The 17,867-nt window shown below is 52.0% G+C and overlaps 1 protein-coding gene across 1 annotated transcript in view; it reads left to right on the top strand.

Annotated features, from left to right (window-relative positions):
* Window positions 1-17,867, top strand: part of VPS45 (vacuolar protein sorting 45 homolog) — a 42,668-nt gene that overhangs the window by 15,619 nt on the left and 9,182 nt on the right. The window contains exons 9-14 of the mRNA XM_066609177.1: window positions 4,401-4,514; window positions 6,395-6,562; window positions 11,557-11,715; window positions 11,790-11,897; window positions 13,981-14,102; window positions 15,807-15,938. Of these exons, the coding sequence (XP_066465274.1) occupies window positions 4,401-4,514; window positions 6,395-6,562; window positions 11,557-11,715; window positions 11,790-11,897; window positions 13,981-14,102; window positions 15,807-15,938 (803 nt within the window). The remainder of the gene's footprint in view (window positions 1-4,400; window positions 4,515-6,394; window positions 6,563-11,556; window positions 11,716-11,789; window positions 11,898-13,980; window positions 14,103-15,806; window positions 15,939-17,867) is intronic.

Here is a 17,867-nt window from a genome sequence, read left to right as displayed (position 1 = left end):
GTAACTGTGACCCCCTCCAATACTGCCCACTATGGTACCCCACTAGTAACTGTGACCCCCTCCAATACTGCCCACTATGGTACCCCACTAGTAACTGTGACCCCTCCAATACTGCCCACTATGGTACCCCACTAGTAACTGTGACCCCTCCAATACTGCCCACTATGGTACCCCGCTAGTAACTGTAACCCCTCCAATACTGCCCACTATGGTACCCCGCTAGTAACTGTAACCCCTCCAGTACTGCCCCCTGTGGTACCCCACTAAGAACTGTGACCCCTCCAATACTGCCCACTATGGTACCCCACTAGTAACTGTGACCCCTTCCAATATTGTCCCCTATGGTACCCCACTAGTAACACTAACCCCTCCAATACTGCCCCCTGTGGTACCCCACTAGTAACTGTAACCTCTCCAATACTGTCCCCTATGGTACCCCACTAGTAACTGTGACCCCCTCCAATACTGCCCCCTGTGGCACCCCACTAGCAACTGTAACCCTTCCAATACTGTTCCCTACAGTACCCCACTATTAACTGTGACCCCCTCCAATACTGTTCCCTACGGTACCCCACTATTAACTGTGACCCCCTCCAATACTGTTCCCTACGGTACCCCACTATTAACTGTGACCCCCTCCAATACTGTCCCCTATGGTACCCCGCTAGTAACTGTGACCCCTCCAATACTGTCCCCTATGGTACCCCACTAGTAACTGTGACCCCTCCAATACTGTCCCCTATGGTACCCCACTAGTAACTGTGACCCCTCCAATACTGCCCCCTGTGGCACCCCACTAGCAACTGTAACCCTTCCAATACTGTTCCCTACGGTACCCCACTAGTAACTGTGACCCCTCCAATACTGTTCCCTACGGTACCCCACTATTAACTGTGACCCCCTCCAATACTGTCCCCTATGGTACCCCACTAGTAACTGTGACCCCTCCAATACTGTCCCCTATGGTACCCCACTAGTAACTGTGACCCCTCCAATACTGTCCCCTATGGTACCCCACTAGTAACTGTGACCCCCTCCAATACTGCCCCCTATGGCACCCCACTAGCAACTGTAACCCTTCCAATACTGTTCCCTACGGTACCCCACTAGTAACTGTGACCCCTCCAATACTGTTCCCTACGGTACCCCACTATTAACTGTGACCCCCTCCAATACTGTCCCCTATGGTACCCCACTAGTAACTGTGACCCCTCCAATACTGTCCCCTATGGTACCCCACTAGTAACTGTGACCCCCTCCAATACTGTCCCCTATGGTACCCCACTAGTAACTGTGACCCCCTCCAATACTGCCCCCTGTGGTACCACACTAGCAACTGTAACCCTTCCAATACTGTTCCCTACGGTACCCCACTAGTAACTGTGACCCCTCCAATACTGTTCCCTACGGTACCCCACTATTAACTGTGACCCCCTCCAATACTGTTCCCTATGGTACCCCACTAGTAACTGTGACCCCCTCCAATACTGCCCCCTGTGGCACCCCACTAGCAACTGTAACCCTTCCAATACTGTTCCCTACGGTACCCCACTAGTAACTGTGACCCCTCCAATACTGCCCCCTGTGGCACCCCACTAGCAACTGTAACCCTTCCAATACTGTTCCCTACGGTACCCCACTAGTAACTGTGACCCCTCCAATACTGCCCCCTGTGGCACCCCACTAGCAACTGTAACCCTTCCAATACTGTTCCCTACGGTACCCCACTAGTAACTGCGACCCCCTCCAATACTGCCCCCTGTGGTACCCCACTAGCAACGGTGACTCAATCAGAATGTACCATTTATAACCACCCTCTGCTTTCTATCACTGAGCCAGTTACTTACCCACTTACACACACACACTCACTCAGATATGGCATTCTCATCTTATATACCAACTTGTTATGCGGCACAGTATCAAATGCTTTAGAAAAGTCCAGATACACAAGGTCCAGGGACTCTCCCCGGTCCAGGGACTCTCCCCGGTCCAGGGACTCTCCCCGGTCCAGGGACTCTCCCCGGTCCAGGGACTCTCCCCGGTCCAGGGACTCTCCCCGGTCCAGGGACTCTCCCCGGTCCAGGGACTCTCCCCGGTCCAGGGACTCTCCCCGGTCCAGGGACTCTCCCCGGTCCAGGGACTCTCCCCGGTCCAGGGACTCTCCCCGGTCCAGGGACTCTCCCCGGTCCAGGGACTCTCCCCGGTCCAGGGACTCTCCCCGGTCCAGGGACTCTCCCCGGTCCAGGGACTCTCCCCGGTCCAGGGACTCTCCCCGGTCCAGGGACTCTCCCCGGTCCAGGGACTCTCCCCGGTCCAGGGACTCTCCCCGGTCCAGGGACTCTCCCCGGTCCAGTCTACAACTTACCTCCTCGTAGAAGCTGATCAGGTTGGTTTGACAGTAACGATCTCTCACAAACCCATGCTGATATGGAGTTATACAGCTATTTTCCTTGAGGTCCTCCAGATAGCATCTCTTAGAATCCCTTCAAATATTTGACCCACAATAGAAGTCAGACTTACCGGCCTGTAGTTTCCTGGGTCACTTTTTGACCCCTTTTTGAGTATCGTCACCACATTGGCTATGCGCCAATCCAGGGGGAACAATCCCTGTCACTATAGAGTCCTTAAATATAAGAAACAAGTGTCCGTGTATCACATTAGTTAATTCCCTTATAACCCTTAGAGGTTGTATGTCATCGGGACCCGGTAATTTGTCTATTTCAATCTTTTTAAGACAGCTCTGCACTTTTTCCTGGGTCAGACTGGTGACATTTAGTGGAGAGTTTACTCTATCACTCTGCATCTCATCTAACATTTCATTTTCCTCTAAATACACTAGAGAAAAAACGACTTAATAGATTTGTTTTTCATCGCCCTCTACAATTTCTCCTACATTATATATTAAAGGGCCAAGACTTTCAGTATTAATCTTTTTATTATTTATGTTGTTGAAGAACCGTTTAGGGTTAGTTTTCCTCTTTGGCAAAAAGTCTTTGTCTCCCATCATTCCCTATAGGTTTTTGGTGCTTCTTCGCTGCCTTCTTGTTTTGGCTCGTCACAGAGGCAGAAAAGTCTGTATTGTACTAAAGGCCCTTCACAGAATAGACCTAAATCGTAAAACTAAATCACTTAGCTCTTACGTCTCAGGGATGGTGGATATAATGATGATCTCCACCATACATGGAGCTAATATTAGTCCAACTCCTGATGTGTAATTACATTTTCTGATAGCGACCAAAGGAGAAAAAGGTATGGTTCATAATTGGAATCAAAAGCTCGGGTTTGGCGTTCGCAGGGGCTCGGCTTTGGCGTTCGCAGGGGCTCGGCTTTGGCGTTCGCAGGGGCTCGGCTTTGGCGTGCGCAGGGGCTCGGCTTTGGCGTGCGCAGGGGCTCGGCTTTGGCGTGCGCAGGGGCTCGGCTTTGGCGTGCGCAGGGGCTCGGCTTTGGCGTGCGCAGGGGCTCGGCTTTGGCGTGCGCAGGGGCTCGGCTTTGGCGTGCGCAGGGGCTCGGGCTTTGGCGTGCGCAGGGGCTCGGGCTTTGGCGTGCGCAGGGGCTCGGGCTTTGGCGTGCGCAGGGGCTCGGGCTTTGGCGTGCGCAGGGGCTCGGGCTTTGGCGTGCGCAGGGGCTCGGGCTTTGGCGTGCGCAGGGGCTCGGGCTTTGGCGTGCGCAGGGGCTCGGGCTTTGGCGTGCGCAGGGGCTCGGGCTTTGGCGTGCGCAGGGGCTCGGGCTTTGGCGTGCGCAGGGGCTCGGGCTTTGGCGTGCGCAGGGGCTCGGGCTTTGGCGTGCGCAGGGGCTCGGGCTTTGGCGTGCGCAGGGGCTCGGGCTTTGGCGTGCGCAGGGGCTCGGGCTTTGGCGTGCGCAGGGGCTCGGGCTTTGGCGTGCGCAGGGGCTCGGGCTTTGGCGTGCGCAGGGGCTCGGGCTTTGGCGTCCGCAGGGGCTCGGGCTCGCGTTTCCCTGCAAAAATTGAACGAAATGAACTACTACACAGCCTTAGTCCGTCTTCAGGCAGCTGTATGTGAGTTGTGCTTGAGGGAGACGGGTGCAGCTCTCCTCATACAGCACACTGATGGTGATCTGATCTACACCCACTCTGCACATTGCTTCTGCTATTCTTCTTCATGAAAACTGATGAGAATAGGACAAGTAGCCATTTATTTCACGCAGGCCAAAGATCCATGTGTAGAGTCTCGTAGACCATCTGTGGAATACTCGGCCCAAACATACAGCTGTACATCATTGTTTGGAGGCATCTCTGTATCCCATGCATTAAAGGATCTGGTGACTGATAACCAGTATCCCCTAAATACATACAGAGGTCAGATGACCATCAATGGCCTCCAGTATTTCTCATTAAGTCTGCAAGAACCAATCCTAAGATCTCACTTTGGGCCTTTTTGCAGAACATGTACATGAATTTTGGAGAAATTGGGACCAATATTAAGAACCTGATGGAAGATTTCCAAAGAAAGAAACCCAAAGAACAGCAGAAGCTGGAGTCTATCTCCGATATGAAGGTAGGAGACCTTCTAGTGTAACACTCAGGTTTCAGAGTTTATAGCAAGAGACCAAAGTCTAACACCAATGATATTCGGTCTGGCAGCAGGAGCTCATACCCTCCTGTCATGGGATGGGACTTCCTGTGATAGATTGCTTTATCTTCATCTGGAAGTATTAACCCAAACTTTGAAAGTTTTGTATGTTTAGTACTTGCTGTGCATTCTGATGTTCTACCACTAGATGGCAGCTGGGAATCAACTAAAGTCCCCACACAATGTGCTAGATATGTCTGATAGATGCGGGTCTCAACTTTGGGACCTGTTTGGAGAACAGGGGTCCTCTGACCCGCTGGTACCATTTAACCTACCATATAATGTACTGGGAAACCATTTCTAAGTGGGATATGAAATGCAGGGTCCTGTTTCTACAGCATCCACCATGCAGCAAAAGTGACCTATCTTTATTCTGTGGGTCATTGCCATTACGGCGATACCAAATTATATCATTTTTTTCTATGTTTTTTTTCTTTCTCTGTCACCATCTTCTGACCACTAACTTTTTTTTTCTTTTTTTACATTTTTTTCTGTGGGGTAGGATGAAGGCTCATTTTTTGCGGGACAACCTGTAGTTTCTTTTGGCACCATTTTGGGGTACATACGACTTATTGATTTGCTTCCTTTAACTCTTTACTATTTTTTTTTTAGTCACCATCGGGGACTTCAACAAACGATCATCTGATTGCTTATACAATATACTGCAATACTTTAGTATTGCAGTATATTGTATTTCTGCAAACATTCTATTTAAGGGGTTGTCTGAGTTACATAAAGTTCCCCTCATCAGGTACCCCAAGCTGTAAAATAAGAAAGCAGTAGATACTCTCGTCTTCCGGCTCGTTCCTGCCACCGGCTCCAGTCTCCCTGCTGACGTCATCTTTACAGGCTGCAGTTGGCCTGAGCCGTCTACAAGCAAGTTGCTGCAGCCAATAACCGTTGAGTGTTTCCATTGGCTGCAGCAGCAGGTTTACGGGACATCACGGGCAGTCTATAAACAAACAGCGGAGACTAGAACCCACGGGGAGGAGCAGAGAGGAGGTTATAAGCGGCTTTGTTGTTTTACAGCATGGGGGACCCGGTGAGAGGTCCTTTATAGGATTAGGAACCCCCCTTTAAGACAAGGCACATCTTTTAGGTAGAAATACGTGGCATGCCTCGGGGCCTTTAAAACGCCGCAGGCTGCCATTGACACCCAAATGGCACCCCGTGCTCTCATTGTGGGGGGGCATCCTAGAGACAGGGAGCTGGCTCCCTCTATCGGGCCATTTAAATGCCGCGGTCAGATTTGACATCATCATCTATATGGTTGGCTGTGATCAGCGTTGTCTCCTGGGCTGGTGTCAGCTGTCAGACAGGCGGCACCCACCATGTATGGAGTGGGCTCAGCCCCCAGGTCCACTCCATACAAACCCCGCCATCGGAGGGCGTACATGTGAGGACTGGACTTGGGGAACACTGCTTTAGTCAGCTTTAAAGATGGCGCTTCACTGCTATGGATGATGGCTGGGACGCTGAAGACCAATGCGATGGCCTACATGCAGACACTGATGGCACATGGCGATACAGATGGGCCTTAGCGAGCCAGTGCAGACAGAAGGCTTTATATGGAGATGATTCGATCCCCGTGTGCAGCGGTTGCCGGGAGGTCTGCCGCCATCTTGTTCCACTGGGGAGAACAGTAGTGGTTCAATCCTATATACAAGTATAGGTGCTTTCTAACCAGCAGCAGATAGGGGGCACCACTTCTTCATAAGTCAAACAAGGGGGCAAGCAAAAACCCGCTGCTAACTAGTCACTGGCTGCCATGACCGCCTATGGATAAAATTGTGTTTCTCTTGCAGGCTTTTGTAGAAAACTATCCTCAGTTCAAGAAAATGTCCGGCACCGTGTCCAAACATGTGACTGTGGTGGGGGAGCTGTCGCGGCTGGTGAGCGAGCGCCATCTAATGGAGGTGTCTGAAGTGGAGCAGGAGTTGGCCTGCCAGAATGACCATTCCAACGCCCTACAGGTGAGCGTACACCCTCCGTGCAACTCCTATTGCTGAAGCCCACTTTTTCATAGGGGTAAGTCGGTGGAGATGCTGCCACAATAACCTTGTTAGCAGTATAAGAGGGGGAACCGAGGAGGGGGGATGCCTTTCTGTGGAGCCTGGGTGATGGCTCCAGAGCCGCTCATGGTGGCTCCTGTAACTTGGCTCTTAGCAGAGTTGAGTCTTAAAGGGGTTGTACCAGAATACACTTCTATCATCTATCCGCGGGGTAGGTGATAAAAGTTTGGTGGAAGTCTTACCACCCACCAATCCCAAGAATGGGGCTCCCATATACCCCTTCCCTCCTCACTGTGGGTTCTCTGCATCCCCTGCAGTGACATGGAGGTTGCATGGAGTGACTGTCGAACACATGCATGCGGGGGCATGCAGGGAGCACACAGTAAAAAGAAAGCCCTGTTCTCGAGATGCTGTGTGGGCAGCATGAACCTGAAGACAGGTTACCTTTAATTTAAAGGGGCTGTTCCAGAATACACTTATCACCTCTCCTTAGGATAGGTGGTGAAGGTCTGCTCAGTGGGGGGTCTCACAGCTCCTGAGAACAGGGGTTCCAAGCCCGCTATGGGCTCTTTGCACCCTCCGCAGTGATGTGGAGATTGACCTAGTGGCAGTGCGGTGCCCCTCCATTAATTTCTTGATGGGACTGCTGTTGATAGCAGAGCGGCACCTCCACGTGGGCACTATTCATACCTGTCCCGGGTACATTTGGCCTGTGGCTCGGGCAGCATGAACCTGATGATAGGTTTTCTTTAATATTCGACCAGTTGTGTCCTTGGCTGGCATGTAGGGTTAGTAGCTGAGCCACGTCAACTTCCATTTCTTGACGTAAGTGAGTGGAAGCCTCCGAAAATCTGATGCCGCGCCTGTAAAATTAGGCCGAATGAAGACAATGTCCATCTAGTCCAGCCTGTCTATCCTCCTGTGTTGATCCAGAGGAAGGCAAAAAAGAACCAAGAGCAGAAGCCAATTAGTCCTTTTGAGGTGAACGTCAGACTTGTGAAAGGTCCATTATAGATTCCCATCCAATACTTGTGCAGCAGTACGGCAATATCCTCTGCCTGCTGAAGTGTCTGAGCACCGTGGACCCTCATGCTTCTGATCAGTAGGGGTCCGTGCTAGACAGATCACATCTTGAGGGCCTATCCTAGTGGTAGACCATCAGTATTACATCCTCGAAAACACCTTCCCAAAACCCAATGCGTATATACAGTACTGTGCAAAAGTTTTAGGCAAATGTAGAAAAAATGCTACAAAGTCAGAAATAGAAGTGTTTGATCAAAAATAAAGTGGCTGAACAAAAGAGAAATCTAAATCCCATCAGTATTTGGTGTAACGCCCTTCACCTTCACAACAGCAACAGTTCTAGGTTGGATTCACCAGTTATACCAAACAGGTGATAATGATCATATGTGGGTTGGAACATTCAGTAACTCAAACAGAAACAGCTGTGTAGGAGGCTTAAAACTGGGCGAGGACAGACAAACTCTGCTACTAAGGTGAGGTTGTGGAAGACAGTTTCATGTCACAGGTCTTACACCATGGCAATACTGTGCACAGCAACAAGACACAAGGTAGTTATACTGCATCAGCAAGGTCTATGCCAGCAAAGATTTCAGGATGTGGTGCTCAAGCTCATTTGAAGAGGCACAAAGAAACGTTTAATGTTGAGGCCCGCAGACGTGGTGGTCGGCCAAGGAAACAGTGCAGCAGATAAACACATCATGTTTACTTGCCTTTGAAATCAGGATATCTCCAGCCGTGCCATCCTCTCAGGACAACCAGGAACCAGTGGGACCCAGATACACCCATCTACTGGCCAGAAGTTGTTTTCATGGAAGAATTATAGCCCAAAAGCCAGACCTTCCAGGTAGAAACAGAGGAGTCAAAATGTGCAATATGTGGCTGTAACAGAAAGCAATCTGTTCTCCGAAGGGCTGGAGAGCGGTTCAATGAGTGTCTGCAGGCAGCAGTGAAGCATGGTAGAGAGCGGTACAGTAATGAGTGTCTGCAGGCAGCAGTGAAGCATGGTAGAGAGCGGTACAGTAATGAGTGTCTGCAGGCAGCAGTGACGCCTGGTGGAGAGCAGTACAATAATGAGTGTCTGCAGGCAGCAGTGAAACATGGTTGAGAGCGGTACAATAATGAGTGTCTGCAGGCAGCAGTGAAACATGGTTGAGAGCGGTACAGTAATGTGTCTGCAGGCAGCAGTGAAGCATGGTGAGAGCGGTACAATAATGTGTCTGCAGGCAGCAGTGAAGCATGGTGAGAGCGGTACAATAATGTGTCTGCAGGCAGCAGTGAAGCATGGTGTAGAGAGGTACAATAATGAGTGTCTGCAGGCAGCAGGGAAGCATGGTGGAGAGCGGTACAATAATGAGTGTCTGCAGGCAGCAGTGAAGCATGGTGGAGAGCGGTACAATGAGTGTCTGCAGGCAGCAGTGAAGCATAGTGGAGAGCAGTACAATGATGAGTGTCTGCAGGCAGCAGTGAAGCATGGTGGAGAGCAGTACAATAATGAGTGTCTGCAGGCAGCAGGGAAGCATGGTGGAGAGCGGTACAATGAGTGTCTGCAGGCAGCAGTGAAGCATGGTGGAGAGCAGTACAATAACGAGTGTCTGCAGGCAGCAGGGAAGCATGGTGGAGAGCGGTACAATGATGAATGTCTGCAGGCAGCAGTGAAGCATGGTGGAGAGCAGTACAATAATGAGTGTCTGCAGGCAGCAGGGAAGCATGGTGGAGAGCGGTACAATAATGTGTCTGCAGGCAGCAGGGAAGCATGGTGGAGAGCGGTACAATAATGTGTCTGCAGGCAGCAGTGAAGCATGGTGGAGAGCGGTACAATAATGTGTCTGCAGGCAGCAGGGAAGCATCGTGGAGAGCAGTACAATGAGTGTCTGCAGGCAGCAGGGAAGCATCGTGGAGAGCAGTACAATGAGTGTCTGCAGGCAGCAGGGAAGCAAGGTGGAGAGCAGTACAATAATGAGTGTCTGCAGGCAGCAGTGAAGCACGGTGCAGGTTTCTTACAAGTTTGGGGCTGCATTTCAGCAAATGGAGTTGTGGATTTGGTTAGGATCAATGCTGAGAAATGCAGCCAGTTACTTACCCCCCCTGGACAATAACCCCAAACATCCAGCCAATGTTATTAAGAACTATCTGCAGTGTGAAGAAGAACAATAGTGATGGTTCGGTCCCACAGAGCCCCTGATACTATCATCCAGTGTGTCTGGGACCACATGAAGAGACAGAAGGACTGGAGCGAGCCGACATCCACAGAAGATCTGGGATTGGTTCTTCTAGATGTCTGGAGCCTCCCTGCTGGGATCCTTCATAAACTGGTGGTGGTGTGAAGGTGACGTCCGTCGCACCAAATACTGATGGGACTTACATTTCTCTCCTTCAGTCACTTTGCATTTTGCTAATCCCTTCTAGTTCTGGAACATTTCTCCCACGGCTGCCTATAACGTTAGCGCAGTGCTGTCGGTGGCTACATGAGGCGCAGAGCACTTCCTGCACCGCCATCGGTGCACAGTGCTGACTAAAGCAAGGAGGATTCCTCTCCATAACGGTTGTGGCCCCCCGTGTACATTGGATTGTTGGCACGTAGCCCCCCACGCCGGGATCTGTGCCGATACAATACTTTAGTATAATGACCCCCTGCCCCACCCCCATGGCGGTTACATAGTGAAGGCTTCAAAGACTTATTAATTCTGGCCATTGTACCAGTCATTCAGTCGCGTCATCCTCCACACAAAGTCACGATTTAGGAGATGTGCCCGCTCACTGTAGGGTCATGCCAAGCCACCGTACACACTCGGGGACCGATGACACAGTCTTTGTATGCGGGGGCCCGGCGTATGAATAATGGGCCATGCAGACAATGGGCTGGCTGTGCAGCGCACTAGCAGACGTCATCGGCACACGGCGTCCTTTCCATCCAGCGTATGTGCTGTGTCTGCGGCCTGACCCCCTGAAGGTTACATACCAGCAGGGTGATGGGGGGCCGCAGCGTTCCTATGGAAAGAGCCCCCTCCTCCCGGCACATCAATCACAACGCTTGTCCTGCTCATCCGAGTCGGACGAACAACCAGACCGTCGGCCGTCACCGAGTTCTCCAAGACCTTGGAATGGCAAATATTGTTGCTGCAAAGCCAGAGATGTCACATGGGTGTTCTGGTCGGTGACCGCTGGAAGGGCAGATCTGTGACCCTGTCCCCGGGGGGGGGGGGGGGTTTATATACACTGATTGGCCCCTTTGTAAGAGCCCCCCATCTAGTAGCGCATGGGCCTTCAGGACTGCAGGAGTTCATCATAGTCTTTCCGTTTCTCTTACATACACGGGTCATCTGCTGTTATAGCCCATCCGTGCCAAGCAATGCCAAGCTGTGTGTTCGGAGACCTTAGTTGGAGCTCCAGCGTTGTAATCAGTCCCCCTGATTGTGGTGCACCTGTTGGTCAGCACAATTCCTGACATCCCCCTCTGACCCCTTTCAGTAATAAGTTGTTGGATACAATATTAATTTTGCATTTGGACGCATTAAATGGAGCACCAGTCGGCTGCTCTAGACAGCGCAGCGCCCATTGGTCAGGATGATTCTTGACATCCTCCTCTGACCCCTTTCTTCATCGAGTTGATTCCATTCACAGGATCCCCTTTCACTGGAGATGTTTTTTTCTTAATCGCGCCATTCTCTGTATACTCTCTACTCCGTTACACGGTTGGCAGTGAGCCCCCGGCTAGTCCAGCACTGATGACCGGCCTCATTGGTAGGAACTCTGATTGCTGGATCTTCCCATCTAATGTGGATTCACACTGAAACTGATCAGCGGAAAACTTGTCACGTGACTTTATTCTGCACTCCGGGGAGAATATCTAGACAGGGGGCGCCAATCCTGGCCACGCGGTTTACTATAGATGGATGGTTTTTTTTAATGGTGTGTTTGTGGTTTACCTTCAGAATGTGAAGCGGCTCCTGCAGATCCAGCGGGTGTCGGAGTTGGATGCCACCCGCCTGGTCATGCTCTACGCTCTGCACTACGAGCGGCACAGCAGCAACGCTCTGCAGAGTCTCCTCACTGACCTCCGCAATCGAGGGGTGTCCGAAAAGTACCGCAGGGTAAGTACTTCCCCTTCACTCCTGTAACTTGGTAGCATTGGTAACGAACAGTAACCCCTTCTGTTGTCGGGCAGCTGGTGTCTTCTGTGGTGGACTTCGGTGGGAAGAGAGTGCGAGGCAGCGACCTCTTCAGTCCAAAGGACGCCGTGGCCATCACCAAGCAGTTCTTTAAGGGGCTCAAGGTCAGTGATCACGTGACCGGGGGGGGGGGGGGGGGGCGGTGATTTTGACATGCCATCCATGGTGTGACCGGTAGTTTGGCTATGAGCCGTTTAGATTTAGACTTCCTGTCTATTCCAAGATGGCCACACTGTGCATCGGTAGTCTAAGACTTCATGCTGCTTTCTGATTGGCTAGTGCTGCTCACATGAGAGCAGCATGTAGTATCTTGGACTACCAATACTCTACCAATGCACAGCAGGCATGGGGTAGTCAGAGAAGCGCTGATGCCATATTACTAGACTGAAGAAGGGCCAGGGAATCGGAGGATATGCAGCACAATGGCATGAAAGGATGGCAGCTGATATTACTCCTCTATGGCTCCAGGACAAATTTTGTCCCAGTTCCAGAGGGACTCTTTAAAGGGGTTGTCCAGTTTTATACTATTTATGGCATATCCTAAGGATAGGTCATCAATAGTAGATCGGTGCAGGTCCATCACCGGAGATCACCACTGATCAGCTGTTCACTGTGCCAGTGCATTGAGCTGGTTTGTGCAGGAAGCAGGTGTCTCCATTCCCACTGCAGTGGCCAGGCTTGGGATTGCAGGCAAAGTTCTTATTCATTTAGATGGAAACGTGGCCTGCAATACCAAACTTTGCCACTGTAATGGGAACAGAGCTGCCTGCTTCCTGCTGAGTTCCACTCAATGCATAGACGACAGCTGATCCGGGGAAAAAAGGTCCGTGGTGATGAACCCCCATTGCTGACCTATCGTGAGGATGGACCATCAATACTATACAATTGGACAACTCCTTTAATTGCCTGATGGCTCCCCTTTTTAAAAAGGTATTCCCATCTCACCATTTCCTGGCTGGTTTCCCGACCACCTTGCAAAAACAGCTGAAGCCACATTCGGCCATTTTAACGAGGTGTTATAAATCCAGCCCCAGGTTTCTCATCTCGGCCAGGAAGTGCTGAGCTGTGTACCCCTTTAAAAGTGACTGCCGTTGGGAACCGTCTGTCTTCTGTGATTCAGAAGAGTGTCTCAATAGCGCCAACCTGTATGAAATGCATATACTCGCCATTAAAGGGCTTTTCTGGTTGCCGGATAATTTTTCTTAAAGCGATATTCCCATTCGCGGCTATGATGTTGGGAGGAGCCAAGTGCCCGGTGCAGCGCTGTTCCCATAGTTCTCATTGAGCTACAGAATGGTGACGCACCGCACACTACACTGCTTCCAGAACTCCCCGAGTAACGGAGACAACATAGTGCCCTCTGCTAGGCTGTGTCTATAGCGCTGTCATGCCAATGAGCACAACGGCACGGCGCAGCGCCAAGCGCTCGGCTCTCTGCGGTGGCAGGCTGCTGGTAACTGTTACTTATCCATCCCTTTAACACACTTGAAGTGATACTTAAAATAACAGAAGCAGCCGTACCTACCCCCCCTCCTCTCTGGCGGTAATCGCGTCCTACAGTCATATCGTCGCCCCAATCATGATGCCAGGAGAATGGTACCGCTGCGATCCATGATTGGCTGCAGCGCTGGATTGCCGTGGCAGAGGACAGGTAAGTACCATGCCCTCCTCTACTACTCACTGCAGGGTTGCTTGTCCCACCTACAGTGACCCCAGAATGAATGGCGCGCTGGCTGAGCACGGTCGGCACTCCATTCGTTTTAATGGGGCCCATAGCCGAGCAGCCAGCGCTCAGGTCCTTCTATCTCCTCACTTCCATTGTAAGTGAATGGAGCGGCAGGGCGCTTGTGTGACCAGGCAGGAGACCCAGGACCCCCAGTCTCCAGACCAGTAGGGGTCTCATCAGTGAGACCCCCACAATCAGCAAGTGATCACCTGTCCTGTGGCCTTGGTACAGCCCCTATAATTCAGAACCCCTCGTGACCAATGACCGCCCATGGCACGTTAACATGTAAAGAGCTGAGGAGCCGGCCAGGTAAGGAGATGCCATGGGCGTGGGCTTTCATAGGTGCCCATGAATTATGTTGTTGGCATCAAACGGGTGCCAGAATCTATAAACGTGGCTCATCTGATGATCAGAGGCCGACGCCAGCGGAACGCTCATGTGCTGACCTTGTCTTTATGCAGGGGGTGGAGAACGTGTACACGCAGCACCAGCCCTTCCTCCTTGATACCCTGGACCAGCTTATAAAGGGCAAACTGAAGGACAACTTGTACCCCTATGTGGGACCCAGCACCCTGCGGGACAGGTAAGACGCCTCGTTGACCGCTATCGGCTCTGATCTTAAAGGGGCTGTCCGGGGGTGATAGGATTTTTTTCCTAAAACTCCGTCCCAATCTATCAAAGCAATAAAACCAGCAGTACTTACCCGCCTCTTCCCCGGCGTCCAGCGCTGCAGCCCGGCGGTCCTCTAGGTCCTTGTTGGGGACCAGATAGAGCATCTCAATGGGGATGCCAGGAGAACGGCACCTGACCACTGAAGCCACTCTCCTGGCATCCACACTGAGGTGCTGGGAGCCATGATGCCATGAGGACAGCACCGACTTGGATTTCGATCGAGTTAAAAAAAAAATCATGTCACACCTGAAAACCCCTTTTAAAGTTGTTGTCCAGCTTTATACAGTTGATGACCTATCCTCAAGGTAGGCCATCGATAGTACAGTAGTATGCCGCCTGGGACCATTATTGATCAGCTGTTTGCAGGGCCGGTGTGCTTCTGAGCAGGAAGCAGACAGCTCCATTCCCACTGTAGTGGTCAGGGTTGGTATTACAAAGTTTCCATTTAATTCAGTGGGAACTTTGCCTGTAATACCAAGCTTGGCCACTGCAGTGGAAACGGAGCTGTCTGCTTCCTGCACAAATCGGCTTGGTGCACTAACACACCAGCACAGAGAACAGCTGATTGGTTGGGGTAATGGGTCACAAACCTCTGTTCTACAATTGATGGCCTATCTTCAAGATAGGCCATCAGTAGTTAAAATGGGTTTTCCGGGACATAAAGGAAAAAAAAAATCAAGAGCTTAAAATGGAGAGAAACTGAAGGACTCTCTATCCCAGCCGCTCCCCATCCAGCGCTGCAGCCACCGTATCCGCACGCATGGAACCTGGAGGAAGCGGTGGGAAGCCATGTGCTGTTCATCGTGCGAGTGATCCCTCAGCCACGCCTAGGCTTCAGCGGTGATTCTTCTATGGTCACTGAAGCCTATGAATGGCACATGACCACCCACTGCTGCTTTCGGGTTCCATGTGGCGGGCACCAAGGCTACAGTACTGGACAGGGAGCCACTGTAATAGAAGTGGCTCCCTGTCTGCTCCTGGGTAAACAAAGATGGCCGAACCGAATCTCTGACTACCCGATGCACGCTGTGGGCAGCACTGGCCGCTTAGAGCAGCATGTCGTGTCTTAGACCGCAATGCATACCAATGCACAGTGTTCATCAGGTAGTCAGAAGTTGTGTGGCCGCCTGTTTGTTCAGGTCTGGAGGTTCACTTTAAATTTCGGACAACCCCCTTTTATAGTTACCCATGATAATCACACAGCTCCTGTCACACAGGTATAATAGAGGAGATCACAGATCTTCTACCTCACTGTGTACCTATGGTCTGTAGCTTATTTAGGTGATTTATAAAAGGTAATGGTAATTAAAATGTCCCCCCAGCAGGCGGAAATGGTGCAACCTGTATATAATGCATCATTGGACAGATTTGAAAGTTTAAGTATAAAAGTTTACCATCAAAAAGGTGGCTGATAAGTATCAGACAAGGGGCTGCACTGCAGGGAAGTGACTGGAATAGACAGAGGAGACCTCCAGAATGTGACTGGCAATCAGGTGAGTGGGAGGGGCAGAGAATATAACGTGTTTTTGCCAGATTGGCCCTTTAATCTGTGTCATGGATGTAACATTGAGTTGCGCCTCACTGATTGAGTCCCGACCATCTTTGTACGCTGCAGGCCACAGGATATCATCGTCTTCATGGTTGGAGGAGCAACGTATGAAGAAGCTCAAACGGTGTATAACCTGAACCGGACGACGCCGGGGGTCCGCATTGTCCTTGGTGGAACCACCATTCATAATACTAAGAGGTAAGACCGTCTGATGTCTTGATGCAGGAGTCGCGTGATGTCATGGAGCCGTTGGTATGATGTCATGGAGCCGCTGGCTGGGCAGGCTCCGGGATAACTGTATATTGTAGGGGGAGGTGGCACTTATGATGCATCGGAGGGGCAAGGTTCACATCCCCGTGGCATGGAGGTGGGGTTGCTGCCTGGTCCCCAAGACAAGCGGGGTGGACGGTCGTTTACTGACTCCCCTGAGACGGGCTTCCTTGTGCCTCACACATGCCATCTGCAGAGATGTTCCTCACCAAGTACAGTCATTGCGTGTGATCAGGGGGTCCGCTGTACTCTGTAGTGTAACCTCATGTATAACGGGCTACTGTAGTCCGGATACCGCGTACAGGAGTGCACGCTATTTCCTCCTCTGTCGCCACCCCACACAGAACCACCTGTCAGACTACAAGCTATCATCGGGGTCCCGGCTATCCCTCTACTGGTACGTGGCATCACCCCCGTCCCGGGTCCCCCCACACAGAACCACCTGTCAGACTACAAGCCATCACTGGGGTCCCAGCTATCCCTCTACTGGTACCCAGCATCACCCCCCTGCCCCCCCCCCCCCCGGGTCCCCCCACACAACCATCTGTCAGACTACAAGCTATCATTGGGGTCCCGGCTATCCCTCTACTGGTACCCAGCATCACCCCCCTGCCCCCCCCCCCCCCCCCCCCCCGTGGCATCGCCCCCGCCCCGGGTCCTCCCACACAACCACCTGTCAGACTACAAGCCATCACTGGGGTCCCAGCTATCCCTCTACTGGTACCCAGCATCACCCCCCTGCCCCCCCCCCCCCCCCCCCCCCCCGGGTCCCCCACACAACCATCTGTCAGACTACAAGCTATCATTGGGGTCCCGGCTATCCCTCTACTGGTACCCAGCATCACCCCCCTGCCCCCCCCCCCCCCCCCCCGTGGCATCGCCCCCGCCCCGGGTCCTCCCACACAACCACCTGTCAGACTACAAGCCATCACTGGGGTCCCAGCTATCCCTCTACTGGTACCCAGCATCACCCCCCTGCCCCCCCCCCCCCCCCGGGTCCCCCCACACAACCATCTGTCAGACTACAAGCTATCATTGGGGTCCCGGCTATCCCTCTACTGGTACCCAGCATCACCCCCCCCACACACACACACACACACCTGTGTGACTACAAACCATCATTGGGGTCCTGGCTATCCCCTTACTGGTACGTGGCATCCCCCCACAACCACCTGTCTGACTACTAACCATCCTCGGGGTCCTGGCTCTCCCCTTACTGGTACGTGGCAGCCGACACCTGAGCCAGGCTCTTTCCTGCGGTCCTCTACACAATGTACCATCCGTCTCGCTGGACAATCCCACCCATGTAATGAACGCCGCCGCTCAGCTGACATCGGAGCCGCGCACAGCCGTGTATTTTCCAGTCCTGTCATCAGGTGCCGGAGCAAAGCGGGAGGGATTGGGTTACGGGATCGGTGTAACGGGGTCAGCCGGCACTGAACGTTCGCAGGTGACTCTGTAGGAAAGGTTAAGCCTGGGGGCACAGACCGCCGCCGTGACCGCGTACGTGATCACTAACCCTGGCTGCACTTCAGCAGTGCTGCAAATATCACCTTAAAGGGGTAATCCAGATTAAAGACGTTCGGACAAGTCATCCTGAGGTCAGGAGATTTAACCCCTTCCTGCTGCAGCCCCATTTTTTTATTTCCCATTTTCTTTTTTTCTCCCCACTTTCAAAAAAAAATCGTAACTTTTTTTTTTTTTTTTTTGGAGCCCCCGCTGCAGGAAGGCTCGTTTTTTCCCGGATGACTTGTATTTTTCCATTTAATATATAAAAAAAAAACCTATAAAAAGTTCCCGCGACTGGGCATGCATTTCCGCTCCGTGGATGGCACGGGCTCACACCATCCGCAGAGG

This window comes from Eleutherodactylus coqui, chromosome 6 (genome assembly GCF_035609145.1).
Source record: "Eleutherodactylus coqui strain aEleCoq1 chromosome 6, aEleCoq1.hap1, whole genome shotgun sequence".
NCBI lineage: Eukaryota > Metazoa > Chordata > Amphibia > Anura > Eleutherodactylidae > Eleutherodactylus > Eleutherodactylus coqui.
Note: the sequence above shows the minus strand (reverse complement) of the source record. Positions and strands in the feature narration are given on the sequence as shown.